The sequence below is a fragment of the Emys orbicularis genome, chromosome 1 (assembly GCF_028017835.1).
Source record: "Emys orbicularis isolate rEmyOrb1 chromosome 1, rEmyOrb1.hap1, whole genome shotgun sequence".
Taxonomy (NCBI): Eukaryota; Metazoa; Chordata; order Testudines; family Emydidae; genus Emys; species Emys orbicularis.
Genome location: NC_088683.1, coordinates 47,150,352 through 47,170,375, shown reverse-complemented (window position 1 = coordinate 47,170,375; position 20,024 = coordinate 47,150,352). Strand labels below are relative to the sequence as shown.

Genomic DNA, 20,024 nt, shown 5'->3' with positions numbered 1-20,024 from the left:
GAGGCATTCCTCTAATGATTTGGACTTGATGTGATGCAGTATGAATGTCATGGATAATTCAGACCAATGGGGAGAAACAGAATAAAAAATACTGTTTAAACACCTTCCGTCCCTCCCACCCCTCCTCTCTTGAGGACTCCTGACCAACTTAACAGCACAATACATATGCTAAAAAACTTAAACAAAGCCTTTCTTTAAGTTTGTTAGCATATGTATTGTGCTGTTAAAGCCATATAAAGAATGAATGCCCTCCCTAGCCGCATTCTGCTCCTTTAAGGAGCAGAGCACAGCCCCACCCGGCCAGTCCCAAGTCTTTCTGGTACCCCATACCTCCTAAAAATCTCTTGCCAGTACTGTGGACTGGAGTGTACCGCCCTACTTGCACTCCTGTTTATCACTAGATCACAGTCTAAACTATCCATCATTTTTTATAGTCCTTTGTTTATGTAGTTAACTGAATTAACATTAAAATTCATAGTACTTATTAGATGGAATAATGACTAAATCAGTGAATTTGCCCAAATGCAACGATATCTAGCTATTAAATAATAATTTTCCTGAGTTTGAGTGGTTTGTCTATTGACTATGTCAGTTGCGATTTCTGAGTAAAATTAAGCCTCACTCAGGATCTCGCAATAGAACTCAGCCGTGGCTGAAAACAAAATCCTGACATTTGAGAGTTCTAAACGTGAGGCTTAGTTTTACTTAGAAATCCTGTCAGCCGCCCTAGGTGTGGTGGGGACTCCTGTTGTCAGCCGCCCGGGGCGTGGGGAAGCAGGGCCAGGCTCCTGCTGTCAGCCCTGGGTGGCTGCTCCCCTGCGAGCCTGAGAAGTGGGAGAGGGACCCCACCACAGGCCCGCCCCCAGGCCTCGGGAGGGCGAAGAACCCTAAGGAGCAGAGGTGAGGCTGGAAGGACTGAACTATGGCCTGGGGGCTGCAGGAGGTTCTGAAGTGAGGAGGGTGGGGGGTTGAAGGGGGTGGGGGGCTGTATTGATGTTGGGTTCTGAGCAGATGGGTGGTGAAAGCTGGAAGGGTGAACTGAGGGCGGTGGGGGTCAATGGAGTAGGGGGCTGAACTGATGGGGTCTGGAGGACTGAACTGAGGAGGAGCTGAATTGAGGGGGGTTGGCTGGAGACAGAACTGATGGGAGGCTGGGGGACAGGATTAATTGCTGGGCAGGAGAGGGGCAGATGTGGGGGTGAGAGCTCCTGCAGCAGGCACCAAAATCACCTTATCCGGTACATGTGGGAGAGTGTACAACATTAACTGTCACATGCACACATCCTAGGGATGGGCAAGGAGAGTGCAAAAATCAAGAGACTGGTCTAAAAAACACAATAAAATCTTTTTTAAAAAATCTCATGATTTTGGGGCCAATCTCATGATTTTGGGGGGTTTGACTCATGATTTTTGATCTCTTGATCAATACAATTTGTCAATACAATTCCACAGCTAATTCTTTGCAGACTATTGTAGCAATAGACCAATAGCTGGACACCTCTATATTGTGGCCACTGATGCATTCTCGGAATACCGGATATTCTGGTACTTCCAGGAACTGAATGGCCCTACCTCCTGCCAGCGTGACCTTGGACACACGGTATGTGCGAGGTCATGCCGCATGGGAGGGTGCCATTTTTAAGAACGTGCTGCTCTGCCTCCACCGATGGGACCTGGTATGTGAGGTCACCGTGGTGGGAGCAGAGCAGCACAGTGTTCATAAGGGCATCCCCCATCCGATACTGGACAAACCATGACTGATTTTGTCTCAGTACCTGATGGGGGACAAACCCTAGAAAAACAGGACTGTGCAGTTAAATACTTCACTAGTGGCCTCCCTACATCCCTATCACTTCCAAATCAAAGCCTGCCAGATAATTATTCACTAATTTATAAAGGGCTATTTCCTTGTATCATAGTCCTTTACAGTATTTTATGGAGGTGCTGGTCTTGACTCTCTACTGTTGCTAGCCCTCCAGAATTGTCCTGGAGTCTCTGGGAATTAAAGATTAATTTTAAATTAAAGTTTATGTCATGTGATGAAACCTCCAGGAATATGTCCAACCAAAACTCTGTTCAGTGATGTCATGCAATAATCACATGAGTGTGACAATGGCGTTTTAGTGTGTGTGACCCCACTTAAATGTAATGGATCAGCATTCACGTTGCACTCCCCATCAGTACGGGGCCAGGGAAGCTAATAATTCAATTAGTGGACCAAATTTGGTGATGAATCCTGGTCATGTGCCACCTGAGGCACATTGTGCATATGTTAAGAAGACTTAAATGTAAGTAGTTTTTATTAAAGATAGTGTAGGTTTTCCTGGTGTTAGCACAGGGCAGAGTTAAAGTTGTTTGGGTGCCTTAACTTTGTATTTCCATTCCTTAACATGTTTGGATTTCTTTAAAATTGGATTTCTGGGTTGGTCATGCCTGTTTTTGCAATAATAAGAACATTACTGTAATGTTTTTTACCTATACGTTCCTGATATGTGCTCTCAGCTGTGACTCCATCTTGCCATAGGTTTTATCTGGGAATTACGATGAAATAAATCCTCCAAGCAGTAAAAACAGACTTGGTGCAAAGCATTGTTCCAACCTACTTGGTTTAATCTCTTGTGTCACTTCACTGGGGAAGAAAGGCTCCTATTTTCAGTATTCTTATACCTCATTTTCCTTTTCATATAGAGGAAGCAAGCACTTTCCTAACACGGTGGATTGTTCTTATTTTGCAGGAGTTCTATACCAGCTCCAGCTGACCACAAAGAGCTCTTTAAAGCTCAAGACCTTTCCATCATCATTAAAGCATATGTCCTAGTGACATCCTTAACACCTTTGCGGGCATTCATTCATTCAACTGCCATTGTCCGGCTTCCTCCCAAGAAGAAGCACTTTTCTGTAAAGGTAAAACTCTTCTTTTCTAGCTGGTTCATTCACTCAAAGTGCAGTGGTAGAAAGGCAAACAATTTAGTTCCTCTTTCTTCTTCCTTCATTATTAGCCATTCCTACTGAACACAAAATATATTTTTCATGGATAGCTTTCATGGATCAGACAAAAGAGCAGTGTTTGGTTTGCAAAGGAGGAGGGAATATTGTCATGCACAATGGGATTATCAGGGCACTTCCAAGTTTTGGCTTGGCTGTGTGAGCGCAGATGCAAAGCTGTTGTTACCCTCTCAAGCCCAACTGTGCATACACTGCAGTGCTGAAGCTTTTTCTAGGTTGGTGTTAATCCACTATGGAAGAAAGTAAAATCAATATCTAAAATAAGGGCCGGTTTTGGACCTTTAATTTTTTGAACTAGAGATGTCGCAGAGTTGCACTTCATGAGAGAAGTGGTCACAAACTAAGGAAAATGCTCTGTAAGGTGGAATGGGCCTCCAGTGTGCTACCCTTAGAATCCTAGGGTCTATGAAGATGGATGCTTTATAAACAGACTTGAAAGGATTAGATTTTATCAGTAAATGCCAGTAAATGTTGCTTTCACTGTACACACACAAATTGTTGGGAAAATATTTCCATCAGTAATAATAGAAATTTACAGCTAGGCAAAGTAAGAAAAATGCACCTTGAAAACTTATTAGAGTTTGACTTAAAAAGATATTCACGTTGTGTATTTTGACATGTGGTGTTGACAATTTGTGTTTTAATGGTTATAAAGCTTTAACTTTTTGAATTTCAGTGTCTATTGTCATTAAATAATTGTCTTCCCCTTCCCCACACACAATTTCATGCAATTTTCGAAACTTAAATTGATAAAAACTTTAAAAATGCATAAAGAAATAAAAATCGAATCCTGCCAAGCCTATTTATAGGGGCCTAAAATAGATTAGATCTTGTCATGTCCAGGTGGCTGGGGAGAGACCATCTGCTTTCCCCTGTCTATCTTGCCCAATGGCATATGCCTCCTCACGGGTATCCTGCTTCTCCTTTGTTCAATTTAGTGAGAAACTGTGCTTGCGACATAGCAGCTCTTCCTGCAATGCCAGAGGATCTGCTGCCGTGTGGATCATTCCATCCTTCCTTCTGCAGAAGGGAGGCACTAGGGCTGCAGAGTTTTCTATGCAGGGCCGCCCAGAGGATTCAGGGGGCCTGGGGCAAAGCAATTTCGGGGGCCACTTCCAGAAAAAAAGTTGCAATACTATAGAATACTAGATTCTTGTGGGGGCCCCTGCGGGGCCCAGGGCAAATTGCCCCACTCCTCCTCCCCTCCCTCCCCCTCCCCCCGGGCGGCCCTGGGAAAAATAAACATTTAAAAACCATCTGCATCTCAGCACAAACCCAGTTTTGAGAAAACTTCTTTTCAAGTCACCTTTACAAGGTATCACTGGTTCTCAGCATCAGCTAGTGCTAAAAGGCACTAAAGCTCATTAAAAGGGTTGGACAAATATTTTCCATCAAAACTTTTTTTGGATCGAAAACTAGGGGTTTTTAAAAAGCAGAAAAAATCACGGACAATGTCTGCTTTCCTTCAAAATTTTTTGTGTTTTTTTTAATTGAAAAGCTGAAATTAGTCTGCCAAAACCTGAACATGGTTTGGGGTTTCAGAAGTGTGTGGCCAAATATTTGCTGCTTGCTGTGTTTGATTGTTTAAAGAAACAGTAAAAAAATTCTGCTTAAAAAAAATCCAAAACTTTTGAACCACCTCAGCTTGTGACCAAACGCCTGAGCCCGTCCAGTCAGAGATGTTTCCAGGTTTCTGCTACTCTGCTGGCTTCCTTGACTCAGATCTGTCTCCATAACTTTGGGTTCATTTAGGTTAGAACATAAGAACATAAGAATGGCCACACTGGGTCAGACCAAAGGTCCATCCAGCCCAGTATCCTGTCCCCTCACCGCCTCCCCGAGACCCCCCCGCAACCACCCCCCTGGGACCCCACCCCCCACCAACCCCCCCTGCTCCCTGTCCCCTGACTGCCCTGATCCCTAGCCCCCCCCCACCCGCCGAGTCCTGACAGATCCCCGGAACACCCACGATCCAACCCCCCGTCCCCTGACCGCCCCCACCCCCAGCAGCGCTGTCCAGGGCCGCTCCTGGGTTATCCCCGCCTCTCCCCTCTCTCAGCGTGCCGCATCCAGGAGCTGTCCTGGCCCCTGGACAGCGCTGCAGCGTTGTGGCTCTGGCGGGACCGAAGCTCGCAGCCCCGCCCCCTTACCACGTGGCTCTGACTCGGCGGGAGGAGCTCAGGTCCCGCTGGAGTCACGCCCCTGCAGTGCTGTCCAGGGTCGCTCCTGACACGGAGTGCTGAGGCGCCGGGGGATGGGGGAAGGCGGGGGCAGGCCCGGGGGAGCCTCAGACATTCTCATGGGGCCGGGGGCCCCTGCGGGGCCCGGGGCCTGGGGCAAATTGCCCCACTTGCCCCCCCCCGGGCGGCCCTGTTTCTATGGGTCTCATCTGGAGTGTTGGAGTAGCTCAACTCCTGCACCATTGCTTGAGGGTGGAGGAAGCTGCTTCCCCACTTGCCCACAAGAAGATCCCCAACTGAGTCACTTGGGTAGGGGGCATGATTTGGGTCTTAATCAGCATGAGTGCTGGCATTATGCTAAAATGCCAGAATCCTACTATGATAATGCTAAAAAGTTGGAGCATATTGAAGCCTATGAGGTGATAATGTTACTAATTTTTACCATCTCCCTTGTGGAAACTAATTGGTCTTCCTTATTTAAGTCACCCACTGAACAGACCTCTGCTTCCTCCGAGTTTAATTTCATTTTAAGTTAACTGAAAATATTACAAGTGTCCAGTAGCATCATTATAATCCCGTAACTAGGAACTAGCTTGGAGGATAATAATCATTAGTAATTGTGGCATTGCGCATCAGCCACCATTTACAGAACATTCTGGCAGCTGAAAAAGCAATAAATGTGATTAATAATAAAAGAAGTAGCAGCACATAGACAGTAGTTCCAGTCTGGTTACTGCTTCTGTGGTCCTATATCTTCCACAGCTTTAGACAGAGTTGTCAGAACAGCAAGAGTTATACAAACAATAGTCACCAGAGAAAGCACTTCTATAGTAAGAAGCAACAGAGGGTCCTGTGGCACCTTTAAGACTAACAGAAGTATTGCAGCATAAGCTTTCGTGGGTGAATGCCCACTTCATCAGACGCAAGTGGCATTCACCCATGAAAGCTTATGCTGCAATACTTCTGTTAGTCTTAAAGGTGCCACAGGACCCTCTGTTGCTTTTTACAGATTCAGACTAACACGGCTACCCCTCTGATACTTGACACTTCTATAGTGATGTACATTTAAATGCAAATTAATACAATGATGGAGAACAGGATATATTAGGCTGCCTCTAACTATAAACAGTATATTCTATATAGAGCTTGAGAGAAGTCAGAGAGACTCCAAGAAATAACCATTAAAAGCAAGGCACTGTATAATCTAACAATAGAAATTCTCTAGGTGTGACCAGCTAGTATATGTGGAAAATACATAAAGGATTTCTGGGCTTGATACAATGCAGCATCAGATGCACTGTGCAGGAGAAGCAGAAAATAGCACCTTGTTCTGGAAATGATAGTGAAAAATTAAATTTTTAAAATAAGTATTTTTCTCCCTGTCTGTAAGTCAGCTATAAACCATTTTGGCATGATCGTAGAGCATGTTTTCAATAAACTTCACAGAATATTCAGCCAAACCTACAATGCCAGTTACCACCTACAGCAGACACAATGAGCCAGGACCTCTGAATGAAGTCAGTGGAGCTATGCCAATTGATGACAGCTGAGGAATTTGGTCCATAATAACTAGAAATATTCAACCTCAGCCACACGTTTCTGAAATGTGGGATTTCTTGGTGAAGTATCTCTCATGTAAATGAAGGAAAAAATGCTCATTACTTGTTCTGTAGCTCCAAAATGTCAATAGTTTACAACAGCAGTAAGGGTCTTCTGGGGCCTGTTGTTTCACCGATTGACATAACAGCCATTAATATCATTGGGAATTGAGCATGCATACAAAAGAGATATAGACCTGGAGAAAATTTGCTAGTAGTGTTGTTTACAATGTGTCTCTCCTGCATCCTCTTCCCAAATAGCTCAGTCTCTTCAATTAAAAAAAAAAACTTGGCACATGGACAAGACTGATGTTAGCCCATGGACTGTCAGCAGGTTTCTTTCTTTCTTTATCCTCCCACACTCTCAGGTGCAGGGGCATTCACCAGTTTCCGCCATTTATTTTAGTCTTGTGCTGGTCTGTTCAGGCTTCTAGCATGCTGACGGATTGTCAGCCTGTATGAATTTCCTGAAATAATGTTGTACACCATTACTCACATATCTGTCTGATATGAAACTCACTAACATGTTCAGAAACATATATAAACATTTCTCTGCTCTGCTGGTCTATTCTGCTATTCATTATTAGTAAGAAATTGACCTGGCACTGGAGTTCACCTTGCTAAAAATTTACTATTGCAGACAAAATATGTTTACGGTATCATCTGGCCTAATAGGCACAAAAGTCTTATACTAGATGTAGTAAGAATGTGGCTGATATGTTGTTGAGAATTTTAAAAAGAACTGAGACTTATTACATATAAAATGCTTGGATCAGAGAAGACATATAAGAAGTTGAAGTTTAGTAAATTAAACAACATTGTATGATTGTGTGGAAAATCCCACCAATTAAAAAAAAAAAAAAAACTATTGTAAATAATTCTTACAAATCACTTTTACTCGTCCTGGTTATAGTGATTGCGGTTTACAGTGACTTTATCCACCATCTTAAAAAATATATAAACCTTGTAAAATAATTGCATAAGGTACATACCAAGGAATCTATGTCCAATCAGTGTGTGTAATCATTCCTGTTCATGTCAGGGGACATTATGCACTCTCACTGAGCAAATAATTGACACCTAAATGTTTTCCTGTATATTGCCAGTGCTGATGTGTGAAATGCTCTTCACTTGTTAATTACTTCAAGGTTGACAGGCCATCCAGTATTCACCAAAAAGGGAGACTCTTAGGCCCGGTCTGCTAGGTCATTGGGGGTGGATCGATCTAAGTTACGCAACTTCAGCTACATGAATAACATAGCTGAAGTCGACGTACTTAGATCTACTTACCGCAGTGTCTTCACTGCGGTAAGTCGATGGCTGACGCTCTCCCGTCGACTCCGCCTGCGCCTCTCGCCCTGGTGGAGTACCGGAGTTGACGGGAGAGCACTCGGTGGTTGATTTATCATGTCTAGACTAGACGCGATAAATTGACCCCCACTTGATCGATCGCTGCCCATTGATCCAGCGGGTAATGTAGTGCTTTGCACTATCTTATGTAGTACTTCAAGATTGGACTTGTGTCCACGTGTGCACATTAGCACTTTAATTCTCTGGAGCAGTATTCCCCTAACTACTCTTCAAGATCCTGGTTGTGGCTGATTGGTAACCAAGGGTTCTGTCTTTTTTTTATTTTGGCAACACTTGCATAGCTTGTCATGTCCATATAGAATTTTTGTATTATATTGACAGGTTTTAAGAAAAAAAATTAACTGATATCGGTGCTTTAGAGTCTTAGAAAATGGTTTAATTACTCAGGTTAACTATTCAGATCTATTCACCCTCCTACCCCATCATCTTTTAGAGGAGGCATTTGCTTTCACATGGCTCCAGTCATGTCTCATGGGAGAGCAGTTGGCACAGAGCTCTGCATCATCTGGTGATTTACCTTATGTAGTAGGTAGTATTTTGCACTGCCACAGGACTGGCTGAGAATCTGACTCCATGTATGTGCACATGCAAGATGGGTAGTTATGTGCATAATAGTTTTCTGGGTCTAAAATTACACATTTTGTGAACTCATGCAACTTTAGATGCTCATCTTAAAATATTGTTCAGAAGTAACTTTCAAAGCATGCAGCACACTAAAAAGAACTTATTAAAGTTAGTTGCTGTTGTGTAACAGTTCCATGGTGTAAGCCAAAATTACCGACCATTGAAATTGTCTCTTGTGTATTGTGCATTTGAAAATTTTAATAAACAAGATGTTTTTTCCAAGTTAACATATGTGCAAACAAATCTGGAACAGTATGCTCTCAGGAAATATGCCTTCTAATATGATTTGGGGATCTCACTTAGAGCTGCACATTGTGAAAATCAGGTTATAATATTGCCCTCATGTGGCCTCTTTGGATATTGCCTCAGGACCTTCCAAAAATAATTTTTAATGTAAAATAGAATTAAAACATACATGTAAGTAAAGAGCAAAACTTCTGACACAACAGAAACTTTCAATAGTCCTCTCCCTCCTCATTTTATTTTATAAGGGTGTTTTAATTACCCAATTTTTTCCTTTATTTCTTTGGCAGAAGCAGTCGTAAAAGAACTCTAGGTATCCTTAACTCTCGATTGGGTTTTGAATTAAGCTTGTGGTATAAATGAAATTAGGCCCTGATCGTGCAAACACTTATGCCTGTGCCTAACTTTACTACTGTACGTTGTTAAGCACTCGCATATGCGCTTGCAGGATCGGGGCCTTCATTTGTAATGTTGCCATAGTTGTTTGGTTCTAAAGTCAAAAACCACCTCTCTCTCTTCCCACCCACTACCTCTAAAAAATTCCAACATTTTAAGTGAGAGTGTATTTTAGACAGGAAAGTAAGATTATCATCTGACCCTCCTAACTCACTTTTTTATGCTCTTTTTCTCGCTTACAAACTTCCAGGAGGCATATCTTTAATGGTAGAAATCCAGGCCACCCCAAATCCTAGTGAGAAGCAGCTGCTTATTATTGGGAATTATATTTCCCCTTCCAGAAACAGAATCCTTGGAAGTTTGCCCCCAACCTTCTCCAATAACGGTATTTTGGGAAGGCCCATGTCTCCCCCCAGGAACAAGGGGACCCATGAGGAATCCTGTTGGTGGGTCACCACTGCTGTTCCAGATCATCATTTCCAAAAGCCAGGACCATGATTAGGAGGCCATAGTTATTCCAGTCCCCACTCAAAGTACATTAAAGTCAATGGAAGTCTTTTTATTGACTTCACTGGGCTTTGCACTTGGCCTTAACAGCAGAGATCATTAGAGGAAAGGTTGTTAGAAGCCTTTTTTCACTTCCTCCCCACCAGCAGAAATTTAGAAAACATTCTCAGGGATTACGAGTAACCACTTAGATAAGTGGATAGTTTAAAATAAAATGATACTCAGAGAACAATTTCCACTTAAATGAATTAAAACAAACTTTAGGTAGGATAAATTTGTGGCTTAATCTATTAACAGTCTTCCTTTAAAACTAGTTTATGTAAGAAAAATATGCCCAAGTAGGAAATTTACTATACAAAATAGTTGAATAATATCTTGGTTTCCACCTTCATCAAGTGCTGTGTCAAAGGTACAGGGAAATGGCATCACATAATAATAAATCTGGGCTAGAATAAATAGACATATCCAACAGCTAGCACTATAAACTAACGATAAATTACGGCACTTTTTTCTCTGTGATGTATTCTGGAACCATTGTTTTTGATTATGGGTACATTTTTCTCCCATTACATGTTACAACTTTTTCTACTGACAATGATTCATCAATCACTGTAGGTAGAAGACCATGTGTAGATAGATCTATGTGTGGCAGTGTGCAGTACTGGGGATAGAATTATTGTGGAATACGTTTCTTTGGCCTTTTTGCACAGATCCAATCTGTAGGTTGGGAGATGCATTCGTTATCCTGGTTTCTCCAAATGTATACTCAAAGAGGCTTGTGTGTGTGTGTGTGTGTGTGTACACATAAATACACAAATTGTGTGGACTTGGCGAAGAAATATCATTAAGCATAGCTATTTTCCATGTGGTGAAAAATAAAAGGAACAAATGCAGGAAAGCTAACTAGAGGTAGAAAGGCTTATGTTGAAAAAAAATGTATCCTATTAAGAAGAACTTATTCTTCACTAAAATAAAACACTCAGACATTTTCAAAGAAAAAACTGTCACATAATAAAGCCTCTGCAGCTATGCATAGCCCCTTAGCAGTGAAACTACAGTGGGATCACTGCACAGTGGAGCACTGTGACCCTGGCACTCTGGTTTGCCAAGCTGTCTCCATATTCCAGCCCATTATTGCTTAAAATGTAGCCAACAATATGAAAAGGAGACATATATGTACTCCCTTCAGGAAGCAATTCTTATCTTACAACATGTTCTCCTTACATAAAAGGTGTTCTTCAACATACGTCCTCCCATACAACATACATTTATTGCAGGGTTGCTTAAAAGTTAGAAAGCAGATTCTACGTCACCTAAGATCCAACTCACCAGTTCATACTGGTTCTTAACCTGTTCTGTACCTTTTCTTATTTCTGTTTTGATACCACATTCCAAACCAGTTGCCTATGAAGGTGCCTGTACTAGGACATTGAACAAATGCATCTTGCCTTTGACAGGCTTTATATTTGCTAATGCCATGCACGGTAGGGTAGAGAACCCCACTTGCCCCTCACCGAACCCCAAGCTCTTGTTTTTTTCCACAACCTCTGAAGAGGCAGGAACTTAACCAGAAGTAAATGCTACACCCATGTTCAAGGCCAATGACTTTATCTGCCACCTAGCCAGGAAGGACACAGCCACAATTAGTAAAAGGGACTAGCAAAGAGTTGCTATGAGAAGTCACATGTATAACCCCAACCTTAATATGAGTCCTTGACACTTAAATAACAAAATAGCCCTAACTTAACAACTAGTCCAAATGGCCCTCCAGGCTCCATTTTACAATAGAGTACCTCCTGCCTCTAGCACTGTAGTGTGAGCTCGCAGTCCCAGGCTTGGTTGCCTCTCAAGGAATCTGTCCCCATGGTCACCATGCTGGTCAGGGCTGCTTCTGGACTGCTCTCCCAGCTTGGCTATGTCTGTGCACCTGATTTGCTGTCTGGATCAATCTACCAGTGCTGGGGTCTGGCTGTGATTAGGCTTTTTCACTCCAGCAGCAGCAATGCATGCTATCTGTCCATGCCCTGTAGCCTTCTCCCAGAGCCAATCAGGTGGCCTGCAAACCCCTTCCCTGTCCTTGCTTGAGTAGAGCTGAGCTCTTGCTCTGTAGCAGTTCTGCTTCTCCATTGGGAGGTGGGCTGGCCGCAAGTGGCATTTCCTTCCAGTCATCTTGCAAAGCAGGGCTCTGGGGACAGAGGGTCCAGCTCCTTTCTCAGCCTGCTGCCTAATCAATCAGGTCTATAGGGCTGGCCCCTTCACACTGCTGATGTGTTGAGTGGAGGCTCCCAAAGAGCCTCCTGTACTGAGATTCCAGCAGGGCTGCTACAGTTTGTACCTGGCTGCAACAAACCCCAGTTATGCCAGCCAGTGATCTCCAGAGTACAGCACTCTCTGGCCACATCGTCTCCTCAACATACCCCTGATGTGGCCCCTAAACTGGGGTTGGGGATAGAAGAGGGCAGTGTAGAGATGTCTAGAACAATTCTACCCCAGGTCATGGAAATCCTCAGCTACAGCAACTTTACGGGCCTTTGGGTTGCTTTGGTGGCACAAAGGGACCATAGCCAGCCCCAGAATCTGTCCCCACAAATTCATTCGTAAAGAATATCCAGGAGCAGAAGCTAGCTCAAGGGAATAATTAAATGTAAACAAGCTAAAGTCCTAGTTGTGCCACACGTCTGATCTATCCACGAGCATGCATGCGTGAAGATTGCAAATGGGAAGTATTTGATTAAATCATATGTAGTCTGCCTTTCAGGCCTTTAATTGAATATTCAAAACTCTGTGTGTGTTTTTGAGAAGTACAGTAGAATGAAATAATTTGTGTCACTGAGCCCACACAACACTTATTTAACATGACTGGAGGTTGTTTGGTTGGTTTGTTTAATCTAACACCAAAGTGGAATAAGAAAAAGCATGTTATTGTTGGTTTAGCCAATTCATTCATTTTTTCATGACTTACCCTGAAGCAAAAGTAATTATAATATCACTGCACTGTAACAATGGGTCAAATGCAGCTCCTTCCACTGTAAGCCTAAACACCCCTAAAATCAGCAAGAATTGTATTGGTCCCACTATGTGTGGGAACTGTGCTCCTCCTGTGTTCTGCTCCATTAGCCCTCTTCCTGCTGTGGTGGGAAGGGTGGATTTGGGTGAGTGGTTGGAGTAAGTTGAGGGGGCAGTGGTGTACAGGCCAGTGGATATGCCAATTTGGGGATCCATGGGGCTAAACTCCTCATGTAAGGCATATGCAGGAGCCCCATCACTATTACATGGATTGTTGTATTAGTAATGATGTGGCTGGCTACATGATGGGGTGTCGGTGGGGGAAAGATTGCTTTCACCCTGACTGCTCTTCCATCCTGTGCATAAAGCTTGTTTACTCAGGCTCATGGCTCATAGCCAAAGGGGAAGAAGGACATCAGCATTTGGCCCTATATGTTACCAAGAAGAAAGGATTTGGCTTTGAATATGTTGCTGCTGTCAAGTTTTTCTACTGCAGCAGAACTAAGCATGAGAAGTTTCCACTTCATGTAATATGTTAATAGCAAAATGTTTTATGAAAATGAATTTAGGCTGTGGGACTTCTGTGTCTAAATGCAGTGCCTTCTGGTACCAATTAATGCACAGTTTATTTCAGATTTACTTCTTTATAAATGCAAATAACTTCTCTGCTAGAATACCAAGAGAACATTTAATTTCATTCTTCATTTAATGTGGGACCTGGTAGAAAATAAAGCTGGCATTCTTATGCAGTTTTGACATCTGCAAGCCTTTTAATGTATGGTCCTTAAAAGTATAGTAGGATAAGTATTTAAGAATTTGTGTAACATCTTTCACAGCTACAAAGATTTTTTGAGACATTCTTCAAATCCAGTTCCCCTCAGCAAGCCTTTGATAATATGAAAGAAACGATAAGTAAACTCTTACTGGTAGCTGAGGCATTCAGTGAATCACCCAACGTGGAACCAAAGACCTTCAGTAGGTAAGAAGCTACCAATAAATAAATGCTAAGTTATTGTTAAGTTCTTTAGAATATTATGGAAAGTAGTTGAGTACATAGATTCTGCTGTAACAAAGAAACTGATATTTCATACTTGGTATTAGAGTGAAATAATGTGTTTGGCGAATAGAGATCTTGAACAGCAGAGGCATCCAACTTTCTCAACTTGAGGGCCAAACATATTATTTAAAAAAAAGTCAGATTCTGTGTCCTGTTCTGCTTCTTTTGTATTGCTCAGGCAGCACAAAGCGAGCAGAAACCTCCCATAAATGGGGGAGTCCCCAAAGGATGTGAAGCTGGCATAGCTGTCTCCTGTGCTTCCCTACTTTGAGCCCCTGGTGTAGAGGGTGTTGCGGGATGAAAGAGTGAGTTGCTGAAGCTTATTGTGCTCCAGCTGTCTCCATTTGGCATATGGTCTTTTGGGGACTGTAGCTGACTGGTGCAAATTAGAGCAGCCCCTGGCAACTATAACCAGGGCTGGAGCAGGGAATTGCAACTGATCTGAATATTAGCACAATTTTAGAATACTGTTCTAAGTATTACACCTCATGAAGTATGCCTTAATAATACTGTATCACTTTTTTATTGGATGATTAAGTCATTGCAGTCATTCCTACTGGATTTTTTAGTTTTATATGAACCAGATACTTGACTTTTTTATAGTAAATATACATGTTTTATACAGCTACCTGAGGACCTAGTTGTTGAGCAGCAATAAAGCTCATTATTTGTCCTAAAGTAGTAGGAACAAAACTTTATAGAATATATTGTGTGTGTGAGAGAGATATTGTGACTATAAATATAGAGTTATTTTAAGAGTTGTGCAAAACCAGCTCGTTTTGGTTCACATAGTTTCACCAAACCAAATTGATGGGTTGGCTGTTTTATGGGACATCCAAGTTTTCATGCAGTTCCAGGCTCGTATGAATCCAAAATCCCACCACGCAATTGCAGCAAAGACCATTGGGGTCACAATGAAACTCATGAGTTTTGCTACCTACTCACCCTTATGTAACATCTATTTTCCCCAAAATGTCATCCATCCACTTGCAGAACCTCACACTCTCCAGCAGGCACTTCCTCCCCCTATATCGTTCCCCTCCCCCAACACACCTAGAAACCCTCATGTACCACAGAATGCACTAACATTAACAGAGGAATGCCTAGATTAAAAAGACCCCATAACATTAGAAATCCCTATTCCATCCCCTGTCTCTGCTCTGCTTGGTGCATCTGGTGGTGTATTAGGTCTCAGAGTAAAATAATGGGCTTCTGAAGCAACAACAATGGATAAGAGTAGCATTTCTCAGTGCAGCTACTGCTAAATTGGATAGGGAATGAGTGGTGGGCAAGACTGTGTTTAACTATATCTTTAAAGTAAAGTTAAAAACTGGCCAGTGTGTGTGTGTGTATAACTTCTCTCTACTGGATGGGATCAGTATTGTTAATCTATGTATCAGAAGTACTACATTGCTTACAGTCATGGAGGCTCTTCATTACTCCATTGCTAGAGGAACAGGATTCTGTCCTCTCTCTCACTGTCCAGTCCGAGGTGGCCATGGATTTGTTACAATATTTTTAACACATAACCTATTTTACTTGGTCTGTTAAAGGAAACAACAGTGAAAAACAACATAATGGTTTGAAGTCAATAGGCCAGCATCTCAGCTGGTGTAAATAGCATCACTCCATTTAAGTCAATGAAACTGTGTTGATTTTCACCAGCTGAGGATCTAAACCTATCTGCATGTAACTTTACTGACTTTTTCTCTTTTACTTACAGTTATCTCACATGCCGTATTCTTGTCATGTTTAATTTCAGATGCAGTCTATGTTTTCAAATGTTAACCTTTGACATTGGGTTCAGCACCTCCACGTATCCAGTAGTTCTTGAGGTAAGCAAGTGCCAATCACATTTTTTAAAACGTGTAACATTTTTTAAAGCAAGTAATTGATCAGATGGATGGAGGGGATTTATTTTCAGTATTTTTTTAATTGTTTCCCCTGGTGTTCGGAGCTTTCCAAACCCAAAGGAAGGAACTGGCCCTTCCCAAAAGAGCACAGACTAAAAAGAAAAGTACAGTAGAAAATTGTCATTGATGATTGCCCCCAAACCCCTAAGCAACTATGCACAAATGTACAAATAAATGTGTGAATACATTAGTAAGTGGAGTCTTGGGAGTGGAAGAGTTGTTAAGGGACTATGGAATAATATTGACATCTACAGCACTAAGATCTCAACAACATCTGTAAACAACCTGGCTAGAAGGCATTGTGGCCTAGTGGAGCAGGCACTGGCTGTGGAACGGGGCTCAATCTTAGAGCACAGCTTGGCATAGGTGACTGGAGGAGGCCGAGGTCTTGGGAATGGCTGAAATGTCTCCCAGTGCAAGTCTAAATGCTGCCCTAAATTGTGCTGGCTTGTACTGCTCCCCTAGAGGCTATTAAGCCTACAAAGATCTATGGAGCATAACATACTCTGACCTCCATCATGCTGCCTTCCGCTTCCCAGACCACCCTGACATACCCTCTACACCATGAGGAAGAGGAATGTGGTGGAGAGCCCATTATGCCAGCTTTGTACCACCTACTATTCCCCCTCCATCAGAGGAATTCTCGGCTGTCCCTTTAGGGCAGCTTTCCAGCTGTTTTGCACTGCTTCAGGGAATTTAAAAAAGCTGTGTCTTCTTTTGTCTGCACAAAAGAAAAAAAAGGAAAAATATATTTTAAAAATGCCCAGGGATGTTCCAGAAACAAAATTTAAAAAATAAATCTTGATTAAAAAAAATCAATTTAGGTTGCTAAGTGAAATCGGTGTAGTTTCCTATTACATCATCTACAAAATGCAAAGAAATGAGTAGACATAGTAAACCTTGCACTGTCCACAAAATAAATATAAAGACATTGGACTCTAAATAAATATAGTACTTTCATCAGTAATCCTCAAATCAAAACCCTTTTGAAAACAGAAATTCTTTCTACATGCTATAGACACCTCTTGATCACCCTCAAATGGAAATCAAAATAAATACATATTTTAGATCATGTTCTAGTAAATCACTAGTGATAAATGCTTTCCTATGAAAATATGTGTAACAACATTATTCTAAAAAAAAAAAACAATTATAAGTACTTCTAAAAGAGATCTACTGTCAGCTACTAAATATTAACAGATATTAATACTGTATTTCTTAAACACATTTGGATACAGAAGTAAAGAAAACAAGAATGTTATATATAAACCCTGATGGATGTGAGTTGCAGTTGTGTTAGAGTTGTAAAATGAATTTCTTTATGATTGATAGAAATGATGTGATTGTTTGTTATGTCTAATGTAAAATTTATGTCCTTAACTATTCAAGTTATGCTCATTACTAAGCATTAAGAACTTGAGTTTTGTGTATAGCATGTAGTCACTTAGCAATCTTCACTCTTTAATTTTTTATATATATATAAAAAGGCTGGACATTTTTTTTAAAAATAGGCTTCAAAAACATTAATTTATATGACAGTGCTATGCTCTTCTCAGTGCACTAGAGGTCAGCAAACACTATGATGTGTAATTGTTACAGAAAATGAAGTACAGTATTTGCTGTGTTACAATTCTGCTTATTGTATCAGAAGTAATATACCTATGTAAAATACTACTACTTTATTTGTTTACCATCTGTGTGCATTTGATTCCTTTTTTATTCATGCCCTTTATGATTCCTTTGAATAAATAAATAAATCCAGCTTAGATATGTCAGGGAGCACTGGATTTGATATAAAAACTGTACTTTAATTCTTTTTTTTTTTTCAAGGTGCATGAACACTTTGACATTCAAGTTGATGACTTGAATTTTGAGGACCAAACTGTAAAAGAATTTCTTCTTGAGGATACGTTCAAGTTTCTCTTGTCTAATAAGTCTTCAGCTTCCAGTGTCTTTGAGGCTTTACAGAACATTTACAAATTAGCTGTGATTAAGGTAAGAATGGATTTCGTAAACATTTTTCTTATTACAAATTAATTGAAAATATTTAATTCTAAATGATAACCTTTTCTTTGTGAGGGTTTTTTTCTAAACTACAAAATTAAATATTTGTTCAATCAGAACTTTTTGGGGCTAGTCAGAGTTGTATGAAACTGTGAAAAACATATTATGATGACACCTTGCATGGAATTTTCTTTCTTTTTTTCTTTTTTTTTTTCTTTTTTCATTTTCCAACCCTCAAGAGTTCACTTTTTCAAAGCTGCAATAGTGTGAAATTCTGTGTGTTTTCAAGTAAAAGCAGTTTTGCTTAATAATGGGACCAAATTCCCTTTTTAGTATGCAGCTTTTGTGAAATGTTTGTGAATACAGAACTAATTTCAAATGAACTATAAAATGCAAAACAGTCACATTTCAGCACATCATATTTCTCTACAAATACTACACATCCCTTTGTGCTAGTTATCTCTCACCAGATTCTCTCTTACACCAAACTAACATTGAACAGCAGACTTGGAAGAAGGAAGAGCTATCAGGGAGCTTGTTTGGTCTCCTCAATTCTTTGCTCCAGCCCTGGCTCAGGTTAGTGCAGCTAGGGGGCTGCTCTAACTTTCACCAGCTGGGTATGGTGCCCAAGGGACTATGTACCAGCTAAATATAGCCAAAGCAAATTGGTCTCCACCTAGGGTATGCAGCAGCAGCAGATTCACATGGCTATGATATAGCTGTGGTGATGGTGTGTAGCGTGAACTACCATGTTGAATGATTCCTTGCAAGTCTGCTTCTTTCAGCAAGAGTCATTATGGGAAGATTTAGACTTCTTAAATTCCTCAAAATTGCATCTTTCAGCCTGATTCATGGTTGGCTGCATGCTCAGCTTCCTTTGACTGTAGCTTTTTAAACCTACAAAATCATACCACTTCTCTACACTGGTCATTACCCCAACATTGCAGTCATCTTGTTCTCAACTGGTGCAAGACTGCAACTTGCTGGGATTGTCTAAGTATCTCCTTATTTGTGACAAAATCAAACCTAACCAACAGATGTTAAGAACACGCCGTAAGTTTTGATGCTGAAAACTGTTCTTTCCTCTCCTCAGTTGTTTTTAATGGCCATGTTTCTGCTCCATATAAAAAAGTTGTCATCACTTTTACATTGGACACTCTTGTCTTAGTTGTCACACAGACATCCAATCAACTAAAGATAGGCCTTTAAAGATGCTGAAATGCCATTGATGCAAGATTGATCTGACATGTGACTTTGGATATAGAACCTTCTGCTGTCAATCAACTACCCAGATAAATTAAACTATTCACCCATTCAGTGTCGGTGCCATCTACATACAGTGTCAGCAGGTCATTTGTTTCCATCTTATAAGAGGCATACATAGCTTTGGTTTTATCACCATTGGTCTTAAGTCCCATAGATTCTGCAGTTTTTCAGAGCTCTTCCAGCATCAGTTGTAGTTGGTCAGTAGTCTCTCCTAGTAAGGCAATATCATCCGCATAATCGAGAGCCTCTAAAGACCAATCTTTAAATTTCACACCTTCTACTTTGGCCTCAATCAATTTGTCATCAGATCATCTATTAGAACATTAAATAACATAGGCAAGAGAATTTATCCCTGGCCTACTCCTGACTCAACTGGAAACCAGTCTGTAATACAGTCATTGACCCTCACATAGCTAAATGTGCGGTGGTACAGTTCCTCCACTCGCCACACTGTGTCCTCAGGCAAACCCTGCTAGTGTAGCAGTATCCACAGTGCTGATGGATGCACTGAGTCAAAAGCGGCTGTAAAGTCTATACACATGTTGTTAACTTCCTTTTGTTGTTCTAGTCATTTTTCAGTAACATGCACAGCATGTGTAGCATGGATTGTAGATTGATCTGTACAGAAACCAGTGACTGTCCCTCATTTTTGGGTTGAAACAGTATTTCAATCAATTCAGTAGTATGGTCGTAAACACCTTCCCTGGGATTGACAGCAGTGTTATTCTCCTATGATTTAAGCAAGCTGATAGCTCTCTCTCATCCCCAGGGTATGTCTGCACTGCAATTGGACTTGTGGTTGCAGCTCATATAGGCATACCCATGCTAGCTTTAATCTAGCTAGAGCATCTAA

At 41.3% G+C, this 20,024-nt stretch overlaps 1 protein-coding gene across 1 annotated transcript in view; it reads left to right on the top strand.

Moving 5' to 3' along the window:
• The window catches only part of CPED1 (cadherin like and PC-esterase domain containing 1), a 199,648-nt gene that overhangs the window by 61,957 nt on the left and 117,667 nt on the right, over positions 1-20,024 (top strand). The window contains exons 6-9 of the mRNA XM_065423264.1: positions 2,736-2,904; positions 13,768-13,910; positions 15,751-15,823; positions 17,732-17,896. Of these exons, the coding sequence (XP_065279336.1) occupies positions 2,736-2,904; positions 13,768-13,910; positions 15,751-15,823; positions 17,732-17,896 (550 nt within the window). The remainder of the gene's footprint in view (positions 1-2,735; positions 2,905-13,767; positions 13,911-15,750; positions 15,824-17,731; positions 17,897-20,024) is intronic.